Source organism: Trachinotus anak, unplaced genomic scaffold (assembly GCF_046630095.1).
Source record: "Trachinotus anak isolate AG129_WGS33_773 ecotype Australia unplaced genomic scaffold, CSIRO_AGI_Tana_v1 ptg000026l, whole genome shotgun sequence".
NCBI lineage: Eukaryota > Metazoa > Chordata > Actinopteri > Carangiformes > Carangidae > Trachinotus > Trachinotus anak.
The window spans coordinates 14392629-14410198 of record NW_027273877.1 but is presented as its reverse complement, the minus strand read 5'-3'; the positions used below and the strand labels follow the sequence as shown (position 1 = coordinate 14410198).

At 43.6% G+C, this 17570-nt stretch overlaps 2 protein-coding genes and 1 long non-coding RNA gene across 9 annotated transcripts in view; 2 read left to right on the top strand and 1 right to left on the bottom strand.

The window, feature by feature from the left end:
- LOC139609388 (CD59B glycoprotein-like) overlaps positions 1 to 17570 on the top strand; it is a 225759-nt gene that overhangs the window by 181240 nt on the left and 26949 nt on the right. The gene's annotated exons all lie outside the window — the stretch shown is intronic.
- The window catches only part of LOC139609385 (protein NLRC3-like), a 175728-nt gene that overhangs the window by 133942 nt on the left and 24216 nt on the right, over positions 1 to 17570 (bottom strand). For 3 of the 7 annotated variants that reach the window (XM_071463845.1, XM_071463844.1, XM_071463843.1), the window contains 4 exons: positions 16846 to 17022; positions 12890 to 13066; positions 11992 to 12168; positions 11575 to 11748 (listed from right to left, as the gene is read on the bottom strand). In XM_071463845.1, coding sequence (XP_071319946.1) covers positions 11575 to 11748; positions 11992 to 12168; positions 12890 to 13066; positions 16846 to 17022 — 705 coding nt within the window. The remainder of the gene's footprint in view (positions 1 to 11574; positions 11749 to 11991; positions 12169 to 12889; positions 13067 to 16845; positions 17023 to 17570) is intronic. The other 4 variants (XM_071463848.1, XM_071463846.1, XM_071463849.1 and 1 more) reach the window with 3 other exon arrangements.
- On the top strand, positions 30 to 2370 carry LOC139609778 (uncharacterized). The gene is made up of 2 exons (XR_011685354.1): positions 30 to 618; positions 1239 to 2370. It is a non-coding gene; the product is annotated as an uncharacterized lncRNA (long non-coding RNA).

The window sequence follows — 17570 nt, the reverse complement described above, 5'->3', positions numbered from 1 at the left end:
CACTATCTGTCTTCTGCCGATGGAGAGCGGGATGGGATGGAGGGAGCAGAGAGGAGGATCAATGGCTCCCCTGACTGTCAGTCCGCTCACTCGTTTTCACATCCATCTACCCATCGCCTCCTCCACCTCCCCCCTCCCCCTCTGTTTTTTCAGTGTTTTGTTCCAAACCCAGTGGAGTGTTGACCGAGAGACCAGATGCTGACACAGCCTCTCCACACGCGCAGATATTATCAGCAGGCTCTCAGGCTGCAGGATCAATCACTAATGAGGCCGCCTGCACCTCGCAGGAGCAGCATCGCTCCAACCTGGTGGTCCTCCATGTCGTCTGAGGTGACAAACACCAAACGCACAACCCGACTCCACCACTGGTCCTAGGATACTTACTGTGACTGTGCTCCTGTGTGAATTTAGATTGACACAAAGCTTTGAACAGATTCATGGTTCCAAGAGGATGGAACGACTCTCCTGACTTTTCCTGTAGCGCCACCAGCAGGAGGACGTCTTCAGTGAAGTGCCTCCGTGACGACTGGGTGGATTCCCATGAAGCTGAATCACAAAGTAGATGAAATGAAGTAAAAGCGAGTGCTGTGGGGAGGATGAAGCACGAGGCCTCTGCAGGTCTGTTCCTGCTCACTCCCGTGTGTGTGTGTGTGTGTGTGTGTGTGTGTGTGTGGGGCCGCTGACTGTGGTTCAAATACCTTAGAAGAGACGAGGACTGCTTATGTTGCCTCCACTTGTCTGCAAGAGCAAAGAAATATTGTTATACACACAGAGAGGACGGCCAGTGGCCTGCGGCTTTGGCTCACACACACACACACACACACACACACACACACACACACACGCACACACACAGTGTGGTTAGAGTGTTTCAGCCCCCAGTGAACCACACTGGCCTCGGGTGAGCCACAGAATCCATGAGGTGTAGAGTGACAGGCTCTCTCTCTCTCTCTCTCTCTCTCTCTCTCTCTCTCTCTCTCACACACACACACACACACACTGTATAAATGTAAACTCATGTACAGTTTCTGTAAGACCTCATCTACAGTGTGGTGGGCCTGAACACTGGTCCCTGGACCCTGTTATAACGTGGAGCAGGTCTGACCCTGATTCTGGGCTGGACACCGACTTATTTAGACCCTCAGACCTGTCGTGTTTTTAGTTCGTGCTGTTTCACTGTCTGAAGTCTGCACACAGCTGATTGGACAGTGGGTTTTATATCTATCATCTTTCTCCAGGAGACGTTTGGCTGAGGAACCAGGCTCCACTGATCCTGTACACCGGTCACCAGGACTTCAGCTGCTCTGAGGGGATCATCCACTGACCTGGAAGCTGCCCGATCCAGGCCCAGCCAGTGTGTGCTACCATGGAGCTGCTAAAGAGACAGACTTGTTGTCAGGAGCTGCTGGGGACCAGAGCAGAGCTGAGAGAGCGGGAAGCAAACGAACAATCACAGCTCGAAATGACAACACAGGTCTGCGTCTGCTGGATGTGGAAACACACAACTCTGTTACAGCTGCTGCAAAACCAGTGAAGAGTCGCAGCAGGAAGAGGCAGCGCCCTGAATGCTGCTTCACAGACCGAGCTCCGGGAGCTGAGCACCTGTCTGCTGAGAGACACCTGGGCAGGTCCAGCTGAGTCTTCTGTTTGGCCCAGCCTTTCCCATGATTCATTGCGTGTCAGTCATGTAGATAATAAGGCAGCAGACTTGGTGGGCCGTGTTTTCTGTCGGAGTGGGTCACTTCAGGTTAGCTTCAGGTTAGCTCACTGTCAGGCTAATAATAATTAGACAGTCACCATGTGTCCAGAGCTAACTCATGGTGCAACCCAGTTCATATGATGACATCATATGATGACATCATATGATGAATGAAAGACATGATGATCCACCACAGCAAACTGAGACACTGGATTCATCTGTGGAGTTTGTTACGAAAAACATAGCAAACATGTTAGCGAGCGTTAGCCAGTTAGCGTTAGCCTGTCTGCTGACTCTGCATCTCTCTGTAAAGAATGAGATCATGAACGTAACAGTCCAATACACACACACACACACACACACAGACACACACACACACACACAGACACACACACACACACACACACACACACACAGACACACACACAGAGACACACACACACAGAGACACACACACAGACACACACACAGAGACACACACACACACACAGACACACACACACACACACACACAGACACACACAGACACACACAGACACACACACACAGAGACACACACACAGACACACACACAGAGACACACACACACACACAGACACACACACACACACACACACACACAGACACACACAGACACACACAGACACACACACACACACACACACACACAGCGTTTTCTCTTCACCTTCCATCAATCCAAATGCTTTTATCTAACAAAATGCAACACAGCCATAACATCAGTCACATTAAGCTACAAACACACACACACACACATACACAGAGTGTCTGTCATTTTGATAACAGCGGGCATCCACATTCTCTCTCTCTCTCTCACACACACACACACACACACACACACACACACACACAGTCATATCAAACACACTCATGCTCTTGCAAAAGCAACACACACTTGATCTCTCTCTCTGTCAGTCTCACACACACACACACACACACACACGGTCAGGTCGTGCCCTTCTCGTGTTTCCTTTGACACATGGTAATAGATTCCGCTGTAGCTCTACGCCTCGGCTAAGTGGCCTCACCTTTCACTGAAAACAAATCACTCTCTCACTCTACGCTCACACACACACACACACCCACACACACTTCTCCTCCACCAGCTCTCTCTCTCTACACACTCTCTCTTCTTCTCTTTCCATTTTCTCTTTCCCCCTCTCTCTCTCTCCTCTTCATCCTCATCTCTGACCTTCCTCCTCTCTCTCTCTCTCTCTCTCTCTCTCTCTCCCATGGGTGCTCTCCTCTTCCTCTCCATCACTCAGACACATCTTTTTTCCATCCTATCTCTCCTTTTCTATCTCCTCCTCTTTTTCTCACTTTCTTTTTGTCTCTTTTTAACCTGGAGTTCTGTCACATAAGAATATAAAAGTTGTTGAAATCGGCCATTTGTAATTTCTGTCTATTATTAAAATGCATTATTATGTATTAATTAAATTACACAATGCAGATGAATTCTATTTTTTAAATTGTCATTAATGTATTAGAAATGATTCTGTCTTGGTTGGGTCTGGGACTGTTTACATGTCTGTAAATTAGTGTTCAGTATTGTGTACAAAAAGATAATTATTAAATCATTATGTTGTTTATCATTACTGTAGATATGTAATACATATTGTACAAATTATATGCAATGTTATGCTGTTGCTATCACCAGTCTTAATTTTATTTTGTAATTTACATTGAATTTTAATTGTTATCTCTTTAGAAACTATTGTTTATTTCTAATAATTTATTTTAAAATGCTTGAAAGATATTTTCAGATTTTATTTGTGAGGTATTTTGCAGTATAATGTTCATTTCATCTTAAACTTAAACGTGTTATTTTATAAAGTATAGATTTTATATTAGTTTATTGTCTTAAATTGTAATCACTTAATAAAACAATTATCTCCTTTCTTTGTGATTTTGCTCATCAGTGTTACTCTTGTTGTATCACATAAATTCTCCTCCTTCTAGTTTTGATCATTTTCCCCTTTAGTATTTTAAAGGTTGTTTTAATATTATTCTAGACTGAGTGAATCTTATGTATTGTGTTTCATGTTGTTTAATGTCTGCACTACTTCATCAGTGGAAACAAAAATTTGATGATGATGATGATGATGATGCTTTTTCCTGCATTTTGCATGTGAAAATTTATTTATTTTGTAATTTGTAATTAGAAAAATAAAATTGAATTGTAAACTGTATTATTAATAAACTGTCCTCATTTAAAACCATATTCAGTATTTATAGATACACTCCTCAACCTTAGATTGATGTCCAGTTATAATATATATATATTTTTTTTAAATGTGGTGTAAATGTTTTTTAAAGCATATTCAGTGACATTTCCACAATAATAAAATTCATTTATCTGACACTTTTCTAGACAAAAACAGCAATAAAAGATGAAATTCTTCATCATCATCATCTTCAGTCATCACAAAACAAACACAAAACAAAAACAGCTAATTTTGCTTTTTATATCTTACCTGCTTTGTTGTGTGAAGGGACTAAAATGACTGGAAAAAATAATGTTGTAAATAATGTTTATAATCATGTTTTATTAAGAGCAGGCCTGTTCCACAAAGACAGTTTGACTGATTTTAGATTTATTGAACAGTTGATCGGGAGACAATGAGACATTTTTTTTTTACCACATTCACATTTTTGATGAATATTTTTTGCTCAAATTTTTTGCCCTGAGCTGTTTTTTTGATTTGAAAGTTTTTTGTACATCCACTAAGATATTTGGCTTTTTAATAGAATCCAATAGATTTATGATAAAGGTCAAATATCTTAATAGACACATTTGTACCCCAGTACCTCTGGAAATATGGGTCTAAAGGACAGAACGTTGTCAGATTTCCCTCATCTCTTAACATTTAATGGCCATTAAAGATGAATTAAATATTATGGATGGAAGATGGAAGATTTTTTTGAGATGACAATGAAATAATTTCATTGTGAGGAACCTTGTCCATGTTGCAGATATACTGTACATCCACTCTTTTGCATGAGTTGCAAAATTAAACTTTTTTCTTCTCTTTTTTTTCTTTTTTCATATTTTATTCAAAACCATATCCATTGACCACATTAGGGTCTTAAAGTAAATTTAAACTCATGTCGGTTTAAGAGGATTTTATTTTGGATTTTATTTTGAAATAATTTATCTTTTACATTTTAGATTTCATTGAAAATATATATATAGCCGGAGGTGGACCCCTGTTCTGTGCATTATCTTCTTCATGGCCGCGGCCGGACTGTGCTGGATGTCTGCAGCTCTGAGGCTAAATATAGAGGAAGACTGCCCTCTATAGGGGACTGGATAAAAATACTCTGCAGGAGGCTGCTGCCCAAAAGAAAAGCAGAGATCTGTCCTGTACTGTATGAAGCTCAATGCTGTTTGCAGAATGTGTTTTACTTTGTGAATTAGAAGCTACTTGCCTCAGTGAACTGGACTGGACTCTGACTGACCCCCCTTATCTCAGTGGAGACTGTCCCCCAGTAGAAAACAGCCCCGTAGTTCATTTGTGCAGCAGCTTATCATGAACCAGAGGCACATTTTCGTGTTTGGTGATCTCTGGTGGCCAAAGTTAGTATGACAGGAGCAATGTGTCATAGTGTAAAGAGTAATGAAGTTAGGAGGAGGGGGTTGGGATGGACGGATAGATGGATGGATGGATGGATGGATGGATGGATGGATGGATGGACAGATAAAACACAGAACTTTCATGCAGGAGATCAGTTTTAGTTTCCTGAGTGACACTCATCTATTGTCCTTAATATCTACAGAATTTGAAGTTAATACTGGCGTCTTTAAGATCAGCTGCTAACTATCATGTACATGGACTGACTTGTGCGACTGCCCAGAGGTTTAGTTGTGGGCTGGACTTACTTTTATCTAAGGCTTGTCATTTGTATTTTTGACCAGTTTCCTCTGAAAAGTTATTGTAAGTGGTGTTGCTTCAAACTCATTTTAATCTAGTCTTGATGTCTAGATTTTGTCTAAAGGTTGTTGTGTTATCGTCTACAAGAAGACACACAAGAGTCTGTAAAGTAATCCCAGCTTTGTGTTGGGCCTTCAGCTCAATGCTGATTACTCACATGTATCTCTGAGTTTATGTGAAGCTTGAACACAGGTTAAACAATGTATGCATATAAAGTTTAATCTGAAAAGAAAATAGGATTAAATGGGAATCTGTTCAGTCTCATTAAGAAAATAATCTGCCAGCATTAAAGAAAAGACAGAGAGGAAAAATAAAAGAGGAGATATTGATAAGTGACACAATGAGAAAGAAATACAGATGACCTCATCCGAAAACATTAACATTCATTTTCCTTTATTAGTGTTAATATCCAGCTGCTTTTAACCACGTTTCCCTGTGACCTTCAGAGGCGAGCTCAGCCAACCAATCAAGTGTCAGGTTCCACAGTGTCAGCGGACAACATAACATGATGCACCTCCTATTTTGAGACTGTGGTAGCCACAGCTAACCTTTGATAATAGAGCTATAAAAGCTGATTCGGGCTGGTTAAAGTAGTTGTAGTGAGTACTTTAAACATATATGTGAGTACGACCGGAGGATCCTGTTGTCACTGGCTGCAGAGAAATACCTGCACTGGTCACATATCTCCTCACTGCTGAAGCTAGAGCTAGCCGCTAATGCTAATAAATGCGATGGCGAATGCCTTCCACTTATGCTAAAAGTGTTAGTAGTGTTATTTCACAGCGGAAATGTAATGTTGCATAATACGAAATGTAAATTTAGCTGATGTATTTCATGTGCTGCTACACTGAATGTCTATTGTAGATGTTTTAACCTGTGGGTTTTCGGCACAGTGAACTGTCAACATGTTTGGTGCATGTGCAGTAAGTCGTCGTGGTGTGGCATGAGGCACAGAGCACATGATTTTCTGGTGATCCTATAGCTTTTTATGCCAATACAGTCCTACAGGGATGACATAATTTTGTAGTCCATCCCTGACGTCATCATCACCTGGTTCCCTCCACAAGCAGCCAATAGGATTTCTCCCTTGTGTTTTGGATGATCAGAGAAAATCAGCAACAGTTTCTGATCCTGACAGGTTTGGTTCAGCAGGATCATCTTCACTAATGACTCCACTTTATGATGTTTGAAGCCTAAACACAACCAGCAGCAGTAAGAAGCTCATGTTAGGCTCTAAACCAACGACACCACAGTCACATGACTTCACCGTCACCACCACTAACCTTCAGCCTGTAGTCTGATTCAGCTCTGAGCTCTTCTACAGAAGCCTTTCCTCTGACAGAGTTAGTGACAGTTTGTAGAAACACAGCGAGGCTGTAAAGGTGGACTGGTGAGGAGGTCGGTTTCATGTTGGACTGATGACGTTTAACGTCCCCGACGACCTCTGTCGTCTCATTTAGACTCTTGTTAGCAACCGGCCTTTTTAACAGACGGAGAAGCTCCAAGAATCAGGACTGAGGGATTTACTGACGGATCTGATGTCAGAGAATCAAACCTGAACATGTCTTAAACACAGACCTGACTTCAGTCATCAACCAGAAACATGTTCCTGCAAGACTTTATCGCCATGTGAAGGAGGGAATATTTTGGTATCTTTTAATTGTGAGGTAGTTAGATATTGTAGTAACTATGGTTCTCTCCGACTTGGGACCTTTTGTTAATGTGATTTTATAATTACTAACTTATTCTTTCAGTAATATACAGTGTGGGAATTTGACTAAGTATATTCCAGATTTTATTCTTTTAAGGGCACCTTTCCAGATTTGAAGGTTGAATGTAAGTTCTGATTTTGCCCACTACAGGTCAGGGTTTTTGGACCTACATGGAGTCTGAGCCTGGGCCTTGTTGGACGTTTGATGACGAGTCACAACCTAGCGAAGCGGAGCAGGGGGTTGAAACCTTCGAGGACTTCACTGAGTCACTCACTCCACAGTGTGGTAGGACGAACAGTCTCCACAGTGGAGCAGACAGAACTATCAGCTGGTTCTGGATCAGGTGTGTTGTTACGTCTCTGATGGCAGGAAACTGGGCTCTAATTGAAACTTAGATCTACAGACTTATTGATAAATCATAATTCTGTTTATTTCTTGCACCTACCAGGGTAAAAATTGTGTTTTTTCTCTTATGAAAAACTAAATATAACACTCAATGCTGACGTGTTTGGACTCCTCTGATGGGTCCCCACTAGTGTCACCAGCCATCTTTGGGATGAACTGGGAGCCCAACCTCATCACTCAATGTCAGTGACCACTCTGAAACCAGGGCAGTGGAGGCATTTTACTGGTTGATGGGGACAGCCACAAATATGTTGACCATATTGGAAAGGCTAATAAAAGCTCTGTGTTTGCCTGTGCTGGCCTTTCATCTCTCCCTGCCTCTGGATGAAGAGAGATGAAGCAGCAGAGGAACCAACTAATCAGGAGGATCATCTAATGTACACAGAGATATTTATCCTGTGTGAATGTGATGAACCAGATCACAGCAGTGGACCAGAGTCCCAGGTGATACTGGTCCCAGGTCACCTTTATTGCTTCAGTTAGTTTTATCCGTGCAGGTAGCTCCCTCTCTGAACTACCTGTCTCCACCTGAGGTGTGGGTCAGAAAACCCTTCAGACCTCAGAATGAACAGCTTTCACCATAAACACTTTTTATCAAAGACACAGTCCTGGTAAAAGTGCCCCCCCCAAACCTGGTGTCAAAACCTCAGACCATTTGTGTACAAGATCACTATCGTTAAGTTGTGTTTCTCATTGTCCACTTTATTTTTATCTTAGAAGTTGACTAATAGAACAGTTTAATCTCTAATGATAGGGCATTTTATAAATAAACTATTGGAATCAGTGGAACGATGGCTGCACTGCCTCCACCAGCTGCAATAAAGGATGATGTTATCTCTTATGAAAAGATGAACGTCACTCTTTTCATAAGAGATAACATCATCCTTTATTAGGAGGCTTCATCCGTGAAGTCAAGGTAATGTCACTACCAGAAGAGATACTGCAGGATTAAGTCATGACACGTGACAGGTGTGTCGCTGACATTTAAATGAAGATGGGTGTGGACTGACCCATCAGCACTTCAATGGGTGGGCGTGGTGCCTGCTCTGATCACATCACATGGTCTCAAGTCAACATCTGGATGTTGTTCTGGGGGACAGTCAGTCACATCACAGAACATCTGGATGTGTTGTTCTGAGGACAATCAGTCACATCACAGAACATCTGGATGTGTTGTTCTGGAGGACAGTCAGTCACATCACAGAACATCTGGATGTGTTGCTCAGGAGGACAGTCAGTCACATCACAGAACATCTGGATGTGTTGTTCAGGAGGACTGTCAGTCACGTCACAGAACATCTGGATGTGTTGTTCTGAGGACAATCAGTCACATCACAGAACATCTGGATGTGTTGTTCTGGAGGACAGTCAGTCACATCACAGAACATCTGGATGTGTTGTTCAGGAGGACAGTCAGTCACATCACAGAACATCTGGATGTGTTGTTCTGGAGGACAGTCAGTCACATCACAGAACACCTGGACGACAGATACAAGCAGAGAACATATGTCTTACTCTTTGCTTTTTCAGATTTTCATTTAATCTTCTCTTGTGGACAGAAAAGACCCCCTCTGCTCACAGATGTTCAGTGTTCACTCTGCACCAGGGGATCAGACAACGGTGTGCAGAAGACGTGGCGGGTCAGAAAGGATGATTTTTCCACAGTGATTTCATTTGTAGTGTTTTTTGATCAGGAGAAACTATATCTAAAGAGAGTCTCAAATTATCATTGGAAGCAACAAGGTCATTGAATAAGTCAGTAGTGGTTGGAGGAAATGTGTTCAAATGATTTGCTAATTATGGTCATTGATAATGCTGCACTTCACATCAACAGTCTCTGGATGTAAAAACAGTCGTGTTCAACAAAGACAAGAAACAAGTGAAATGCCAACATTAAAACCTCTAGTAAACAAAGCCCAGAGTATTTCTGTGGATCAGCTGTGAATGACAGCCAATGAGAGAAGAGAGGAGATGATGAAGCTGATGACGCTCTCACCAGCCCTGGGTTTTACCTCTCAGGCTGAACTAAACCTCTGATTGGTGGAGGTTGTTCTGGCTCCTGAAACTCTACTGCCCCCCTCACTGTGTCGGTGAAAATTTAAACTACATTTGAATTTACACTGAATTATTATTCTGCTACAAACAGCAGAACTAAACACCAGTCAAATATAAGGCTATAAAGAACAGGAAGTAAATATAAAAATATTATTTACCACACAGAAGGATTTAAAGTTCTGTTAATTAATGATGAATTAAACCAATGATACTTGTTGACTTATCATTAGATATATAGACATGATCATATAAAAAGGCTGGGAGATATGGCTAAAAACCTCATATCTCAACAGGCTTAAGAAGAACAGTAAGAGTAACAGTAACATAATGAGAAGATTTTAACTTTAACTTACTTTTTACTTTTATCTCAAAAACTTAACTACTAAAGTAAAAAAAACTTTTTTGGTTTCTATTCACTGCAGGGGCTGGTTACAAATATTTAGCATATTCAACATTATGAATATGATCATTTACTATATCTTCTATAAAGTATTATTGAATACATCAATAAGATGGAGGATAAAAACAACATGTTGCTCCTCTACAATAATATCTGGTAAAGTTCAGCTGAAGAACATGAGGCTTCAACGTCTGAGTCAAACTAATCTTCAGAGTTCAAGTCATTTTACTGTGAAATTCCCTCTTTGTGAAGCTCAACAAGGAAACTGTTCAGAGCTGAACTTGATGAGCTTTAAATCCAGAGACACTGATGATGCTCTGTCAGATCCAGAGGAACACACAGGGATGATGGTGGACTGGACTCTGTGTGTGACAGTGGAGCTGTTCTCAGATCAGTTCAGACTGCAGCACTGAGAGTCATCTCCACTTCTTCTGATTCCTCTGTCAGTCACTGCTGGATCAAGCTCTCCTCTCCACTCTCATCTTTAGAGAGGCTCCCATCTGTGTAGAGAAGACGAAAGCAGAGGAGATGAATCAGTGTTTACAGAGACTCACTTCATCAGTCAGTGATGCAGCAGGGACTTCAGTCCTGTTCAGACCAGATGTGCAGCAGCTGCTTCCTCTCAGCTCTCATGTTAACGTGTTGGAGTGAACACACTGAGCTGGAAGCTCACAGACCTGCAGAGACGTTCAGCATCAAGTCTGTTCACTCTGCACATTTCACTCAGTCCACAGTGGAAACAAAGTGCTGAGTCAGCAACAGGTCAGTGATGGATTCACTCCTGTTACCTGTCAGCTGATGTCACTTTAAACACAGAGTCTCTGTGTGTTGATCAACATGTGAGCTGCTTCTGAAACATCACCTGACTGAACATGGAGGCTGTCACTAAGAGCCAGGGACTGTCAGGCTCCATCACACTGATCTCAGAGCTGTGACACAGATGAAACTGATCAGCTGTTTAGTGTTGAAACCAGAGAACAAACAGTCTCAGATCAGATTGGACAGTTTGATGAATGAGGACACTGTCTCTGTCCATCTGTGAGGCTGTCAGCTGGAATCAGCTTTATTTCCTGTACACATCAACACAACAACAACAGTCGTCCTCACATCAGCTCACACACATGATCACAACAAGCTTCTGGCTGCTCTGATTGGCTGACTGTTGTCTCTCTCTCTGTCTTTCTGTCCAATCCTGAAGCCTGTCCCCGTTCTCCTCTCACAGCTTCACTGAGGAAAGCAGCCACTGAGGAGGTTGGAGGTTCACAGGAAACACTGGATCTTTGCTCTGATACTAACTGTGTTTAGTACAATACTGCTGAGAGCAGCATGGACTGACTCCGCCCCTCTACTGACCTCAGAGTCTCCAGTCTACAGTCTGGACTCTCCACGAGACCACGGAGATCCTTCAGGGCTGACTCCTGCAGGTTGTTTCCACTCAGGTACAGTTCTCTCAGATGGGAGGGGTTGGACTTCAGAGCTGAGCCCAGAGAAGAACAGCTGATCTCTGACAACCTGCAGAGACTCAATCTGAATAAAGAATCAAAGATGTAGATCAATGATTGATAATCAATCAGATTTGTCCTGATCAATGATCTTTGTCTAAAATGAGTAGAGTGACTTTGTCCTTCTGTTATTGTGGATCTTCATCATGTCAGTACAACACAACATTGTCAACACAACAGTTGTGTGTGTTGTGTTACAGATAAAAACACACACACACAGTTTGATCAAACAGACATTAGTCCTGACACTTCACTGAAATCTACTGACCTCAGAGTCTCCAGTCTACAGTCTGGACTCTGCAGAAAACCACACAGACCCTTCACTCCTGGATCCTGCAGGTCCTGGTTTCTACTCAGGTCCAGTTCTCTCAGATGGGAGGGGTTGGACTTCAGAGCTGAGCCCAGAGAAGAACAGCTGATCTCTGACAAACTGCAGCTCCTCAATCTGAATAAAGAATCAAAGATGTGAGTTTAGGAGACAAAGTTCCTGCTTGAAACCACAAAGAGTCAAACAGACAAAGTAAAAACAGCTCTCATTAATATTCATGACAACATGCTGCTGCTTCAATAAAGACGTAGTGACTCCACCTCTTCAACTCTGCCAGCTCCACCTGTGGCTCCATCTATACAAACTCATGTTGTGCAGATTCTACTAAAGATCCTCAAGTTTTCAAAGACAACAAACATGTCAGGCTGAAGTTTGGAGACATGAGAACAAATGTATAGAAATATATATTAAATTCACTAGTTGATGGAACGGCAGAGACACAGACACCTGGTGACTGAGCTCAAATATTTAACACAGTCAAACCTACAGGATTTAAAGTGATGAAACAACCTGTTGCTATGACAACTTGGCTTTGAATATTGGAATCAGTACAAACATCACAGAGCCTTATAAAAGTGTTGGGACCATCAGCTATTGATCATAGATCAGTTATTGTCTGACAGATTCAATGTGTTTCTGTTGGTGTTTTAAAAAGTCATGAGGTGAAAGTTGAAGAGAAACAGTCACTGGACTAAAAGCAGAGAAGAAGAAAACAGACTTTACCATGAAGATCCTCAGTGTGGATCAGTATAATATCAGCCTCATGTCTGCAGCTCAGTGTCAACACAACTTTCACATCACATTCATCTCAGCACAGAAAGAAAACATGGAGTCTGACCTCAGAGTCTCCAGTCTACAGTCTGGACTCTGCAGAAAACCACACAGACCCTTCACTCCTGGATCCTGCAGGTCCTGGTTTCTACTCAGGTCCAGTTCTCTCAGATGGGAGGGGTTGGACTTCAGAGCTGAGCCCAGAGAAGAACAGCTGATCTCTGACAACCTGCAGTCCCTCAATCTGAATAAAGAATCAAAGATGTGAGTTTAGGAGACAAAGTTCCTGCTTGAAACCACAAAGAGTCAAACAGACAAAGTAAAAACTGCTCTCATTAATATTCATGACAACATGCTGCTGCTTCAATAAAGACGTAGTGACTCCACCTCTTCAACTCTGCCAGCTGCACCTGTGGCTCCATCTATACAAACTCATGTTGTTCAGATTCTACTAAAGATCCTCAAGTTTTGCCCACTTTATGAGCCTCTCCAGCCCTTGGGGTATCCCTGGTATAGAGGATGTGGTGACTGTGAGGTTGTCCATGTAGGCTCTGATGGGAGGCTGTTGCACACCAAACTTGGTTGATAGGCCTCTGCACTCCACCTCTGCAGTTTTTACTACCATGTTCATGGCTGGGGCAAAGTGGCTGACAGATATTATGCACCCGGTGATGATGCCCTTCTCCAGTTGATGCCAAGCTGATGTAACTGACCCAGAAGTGACTCTCAATCTGAAGTTGCTATTTTAGTCCAAGATGAGGTCCTTGAACTTGCTGAGAATATGGTGCCGAGTTAGTGCAGTTTCTACCAGCTTGTGTGGTATTGATCTGTATGCGTTGGTCAGGTCAGTCATCTGGCGGGACAAGATGCTGAAGAAAATCTTGCCTTCGACACTGAGCAGCGAGATGGATCTAAACTGCTCAATGCTTGTGGAATTCTCCTCTTTGGGAATCCAAACTAGCGGCTCTCACTACCTCCTGCATCTCTTTCAGGCTCGGCTCTCTCACGTCAAAGTTGACTTCTGGGGCTGGTTGGTTGATAAGAGCCTGCTGGTGCTCCAATTCCATTTCATGCAGGATGGTGTGGAGGAATTGGTCTACTTCCTCTTTCGAGCAAGTGAGGCCTCCAGTACACCTGCTGCCAAGCAACTCCCTTATGAAGCCAAATGGGTTAGCTATAAAAGCAAGACATTTTCTGGCTCTCTCCCTGACCCTTCTCCTATGCCACTCTGTCCTCTGCAGGGTCCTGAGCTTCTTTCTGAGGATGTTCCGGAGCTCAGCAAGTGGGGGTTTCTTCTCTTCCTCTGCACTCTTGAACCGCTTTGTGAGGATCCGGAGCTCTTGCCGCAGCCGTTGGATTTTCCCTGCTCTACAATTCATACGGTTGGGAGCTTCACCAGTCTTCTCTTTGGCCAAATCGCTCTGCTCCAAAGCTGACAATGATGGCAGTCATGGCTTGCAGGCGGTGGTCAGCAACCCCTTCCACATGTTGGATGTAAGTCTGGCAGCATTCTCCCCCAAATTGGCGCCACTCTCTCTGCTTGCTGGCTGGGGCCCATTTCCCCTGCGCCTTTTGGACTTCTCTGCCCAGTGATGGAGCTTCTGGTGCTTGAAGGTGCTGGGCTTTGTGGGGTGATACCATGCCAGGCTCCTCCGGCATCTCACCAAGGTTAGACCCTGTGCGCTGCACCAAAGGCTCCCGCACCAAACACTTCATCTTGGTCTGATGTATTTTAAGACCATGCTGGTTTTTGCAGATCTTGCTGCAGATGCATCTCATTGTCGTGATTCCATATGCATTTGTCATCATCGTTAGGTCCGTACTTACGGGGTTCTCACCCTCACCCTCACTCTCACCCCCCTCATGAAAGATACTGTTAGGGCCGCTAACCTTCCCTGCCCCTGTTGACATCTTTCTGAGCTGTGAACTCTCTTTTCAGTTGTCACCAAAATATTCTTAGTTATCAACCAGACTGTTCCTGGTAGTCACTGGTAAAACTGAACTTATCAAACTGAAAAGATTAAAGGTGCATCCTATGGATGCACTGGAATGCGTCATCAGTGATGTATCCTGGGTCCATCTGGTGTTTTGGGTCTCACAACATCATACACCCTCACCCAGGCAACCCAGCCAGGGTCGATCAAGCCCCGACTTGCGTCCCAGCAGCATTAGGCCACGGATCACCCCTTTTTATCCACAGCCACCTGGAAGCTCTCTCTGCTGCCTCTGTTGCAGTCCTGATGGCTGTTCTGCTGATTGGCCCATTCATGCTTAGCAGCATGTAGGCTCTGTACAGAGAGCAGCCAATAAAGCCTCTGTAGCCTACTTCTGCAGGATAGCAGAGTGCTCACCAACTCTATCTCTGACACTCCTCCAGAAGACCCTGGTAATTGGCCAACTTCCTCTCAAATGCTTCCTCTATGCGGTCTTCCCAGGGAACCGTCAGTTCTATCAGGGTAAACTGTTTAGAAGCCTCTGACAGAATGATGATGTCTGGTCACAAAGATGTTGCTGCAATGTGTGCCGGAAACTTGAGTTGCTTGCCCAGATCTACCATCAGCTGTCAGTCCTGAGCAGTGGAGAGTAGGCCCGTAGCTGCTCTAGGTTGTCTTTTCAGCTGCTCTCCTGCCTTGATGAAGGTAATCTGTTTCCTGGGGGGCAGTGGACCTTGCTTGCTGTTATGGCTGAGGAGACTCTCTCAGAAACTGCCTTCAACACCTAGTCATGGCGCCAGCAGTAGCGACCATCCCCTAGTGCCTTTGGACAGCTGCTGAGGATATGTTCAAGTGTCCCCCTCAGATAGCAGAGTGGACAGGACGGTGAATCAGACTTGCCCCACAGCTGGAGGTTTGAAGTGTGTCATATACTGCTTGGATTAGGAACTTAATGTGTTCTGGCTCTACTCGCCAGATGTCAGTCCATGTGAGCCTTTGTTCCATCACACCTTCCCATTTCATCAAAACTCCCTGCCGCCTCATGCCTGCCAACCTGCTTATTCTCTCCTCATCCACTGCTACCCTCACCTCGTCCTGGACAAGCAGTTGCCTCTCCTTGCCCTGGGCCCTGATATATTGAGGCATTGGAAAGCAGCCCAAGCCTGATCTTTCCATTGTCACTGCTCCCACAACAGTCTTGTGCCTCAGTCTGGCTTCTGCTGTCTCCAGCACCCTAGCAGCACTCCACTTCCTGCCGGTACGGATGTCAATGCTAGCCGCTGAGACTCTGGGATCACTGGAGTCTCTGTACTGCAGTGCTTCTCTAGTATGAGTGACCTTGAACTCTTCCATGATACTGTTAAACGGAAGCTGCAGAATGTTACTCTTCCTATACAGAGCTGCACTGCTTAAGCTATGTGGTAAGCCCAGCCATCAACTGATCCTCCCCTCCAACATCTCCACTGATATGATGGGCACATCTTAGACCAGCAGTGGCCAGAGGATCCGAGGTAGGATGCCATGTTCGTATATCCAGGACTTGAATTTCCCAGGCAGCCCAGACTTGTCCACTCTGTTGAGCCAAGACTACAGCTCCTTGACTGATGTTGGGATGGCTGCTCCATCTCTGAGGCTGAGGTCAAAAAGTTTCCCCCAACTCTTGACAGGCTTCTCATTGATGGATGGAATCCTGGTGCCATGCAGGAAAAAGTGGAAAATATTTAACACAGTCAAACCTACAGGATTTAAAGGGATGAAACAACCTGTTGCTATGACAACTTGGCTTTGAATATTGGAGTCAGTACAAACATCACAGAGCCTTATAAGTGTTGGGACCATCAGCTATTGATCATAGATCAGTTATTGTCTGACAGATTCAATGTGTTTCTGTTGGTGTTTTAAAAAGTCATGAGGTGAAAGTTGAAGAGAAACAGTCACTGGACTAAAAGCAGAGAAGAAGAAAACAGACTTTACCATGAAGATCCTCAGTGTGGATCAGTATAATATCAGCCTCATGTCTGCAGCTCAGTGTCAACACAACTTTCACATCACATTCATCTCAGCACAGAAAGAAAACATGGAGTCTGACCTCAGAGTCTCCAGTCTACAGTCTGGACTCTGCAGAAAACCACACAGACCCTTCACTCCTGGATCCTGCAGGTTCTGGTTTTCACTCAGGTCCAGTTCTCTCAGATGGGAGGGGTTGGACTTCAGAGCTGAGACCAGAGAAGAACAGCTGATCTCTGACAACCTGCAGTCCCTCAGTCTGAATAAAGAATCAAAGATGTGAGTTTAGGAGACAAAGTTCCTGCTTGAAACCACAAAGAGTCAAACAGACAAAGTAAAAACAGCTCTCATTAATATTCATGACAACATGCTGCTGCTTCAATAAAGACGTAGTGACTCCACCTCTTCAACTCTGCCAGCTCCACCTGTGGCTCCATCTATACAAACTCATGTTGTGCAGATTCTACTAAAGATCCTCAAGTTTTCAAAGACAACAAACATGTCAGGCTGAAGTTTGGAGACATGACAACAAATGTATAGAAATATATATTAAATTCACTAGTTGATGGAACGGCAGAGACACAGACACCTGGTGACTGAGCTCAAATATTTAACACAGTCAAACCTACAGGATTTAAAGTGATGAAACAACCTGTTGCTATGACAACTTGGCTTTGAATACTGGGTCAGTACAAACATCACAGAGCCTTATAAAAGTGTTGGGACCATCAGCTATTGATTATAGATCAGTTATTGTCTGACAGATTCAATGTGTTTCTGTTGGTGTTTTAAAAAGTCATGATGTGA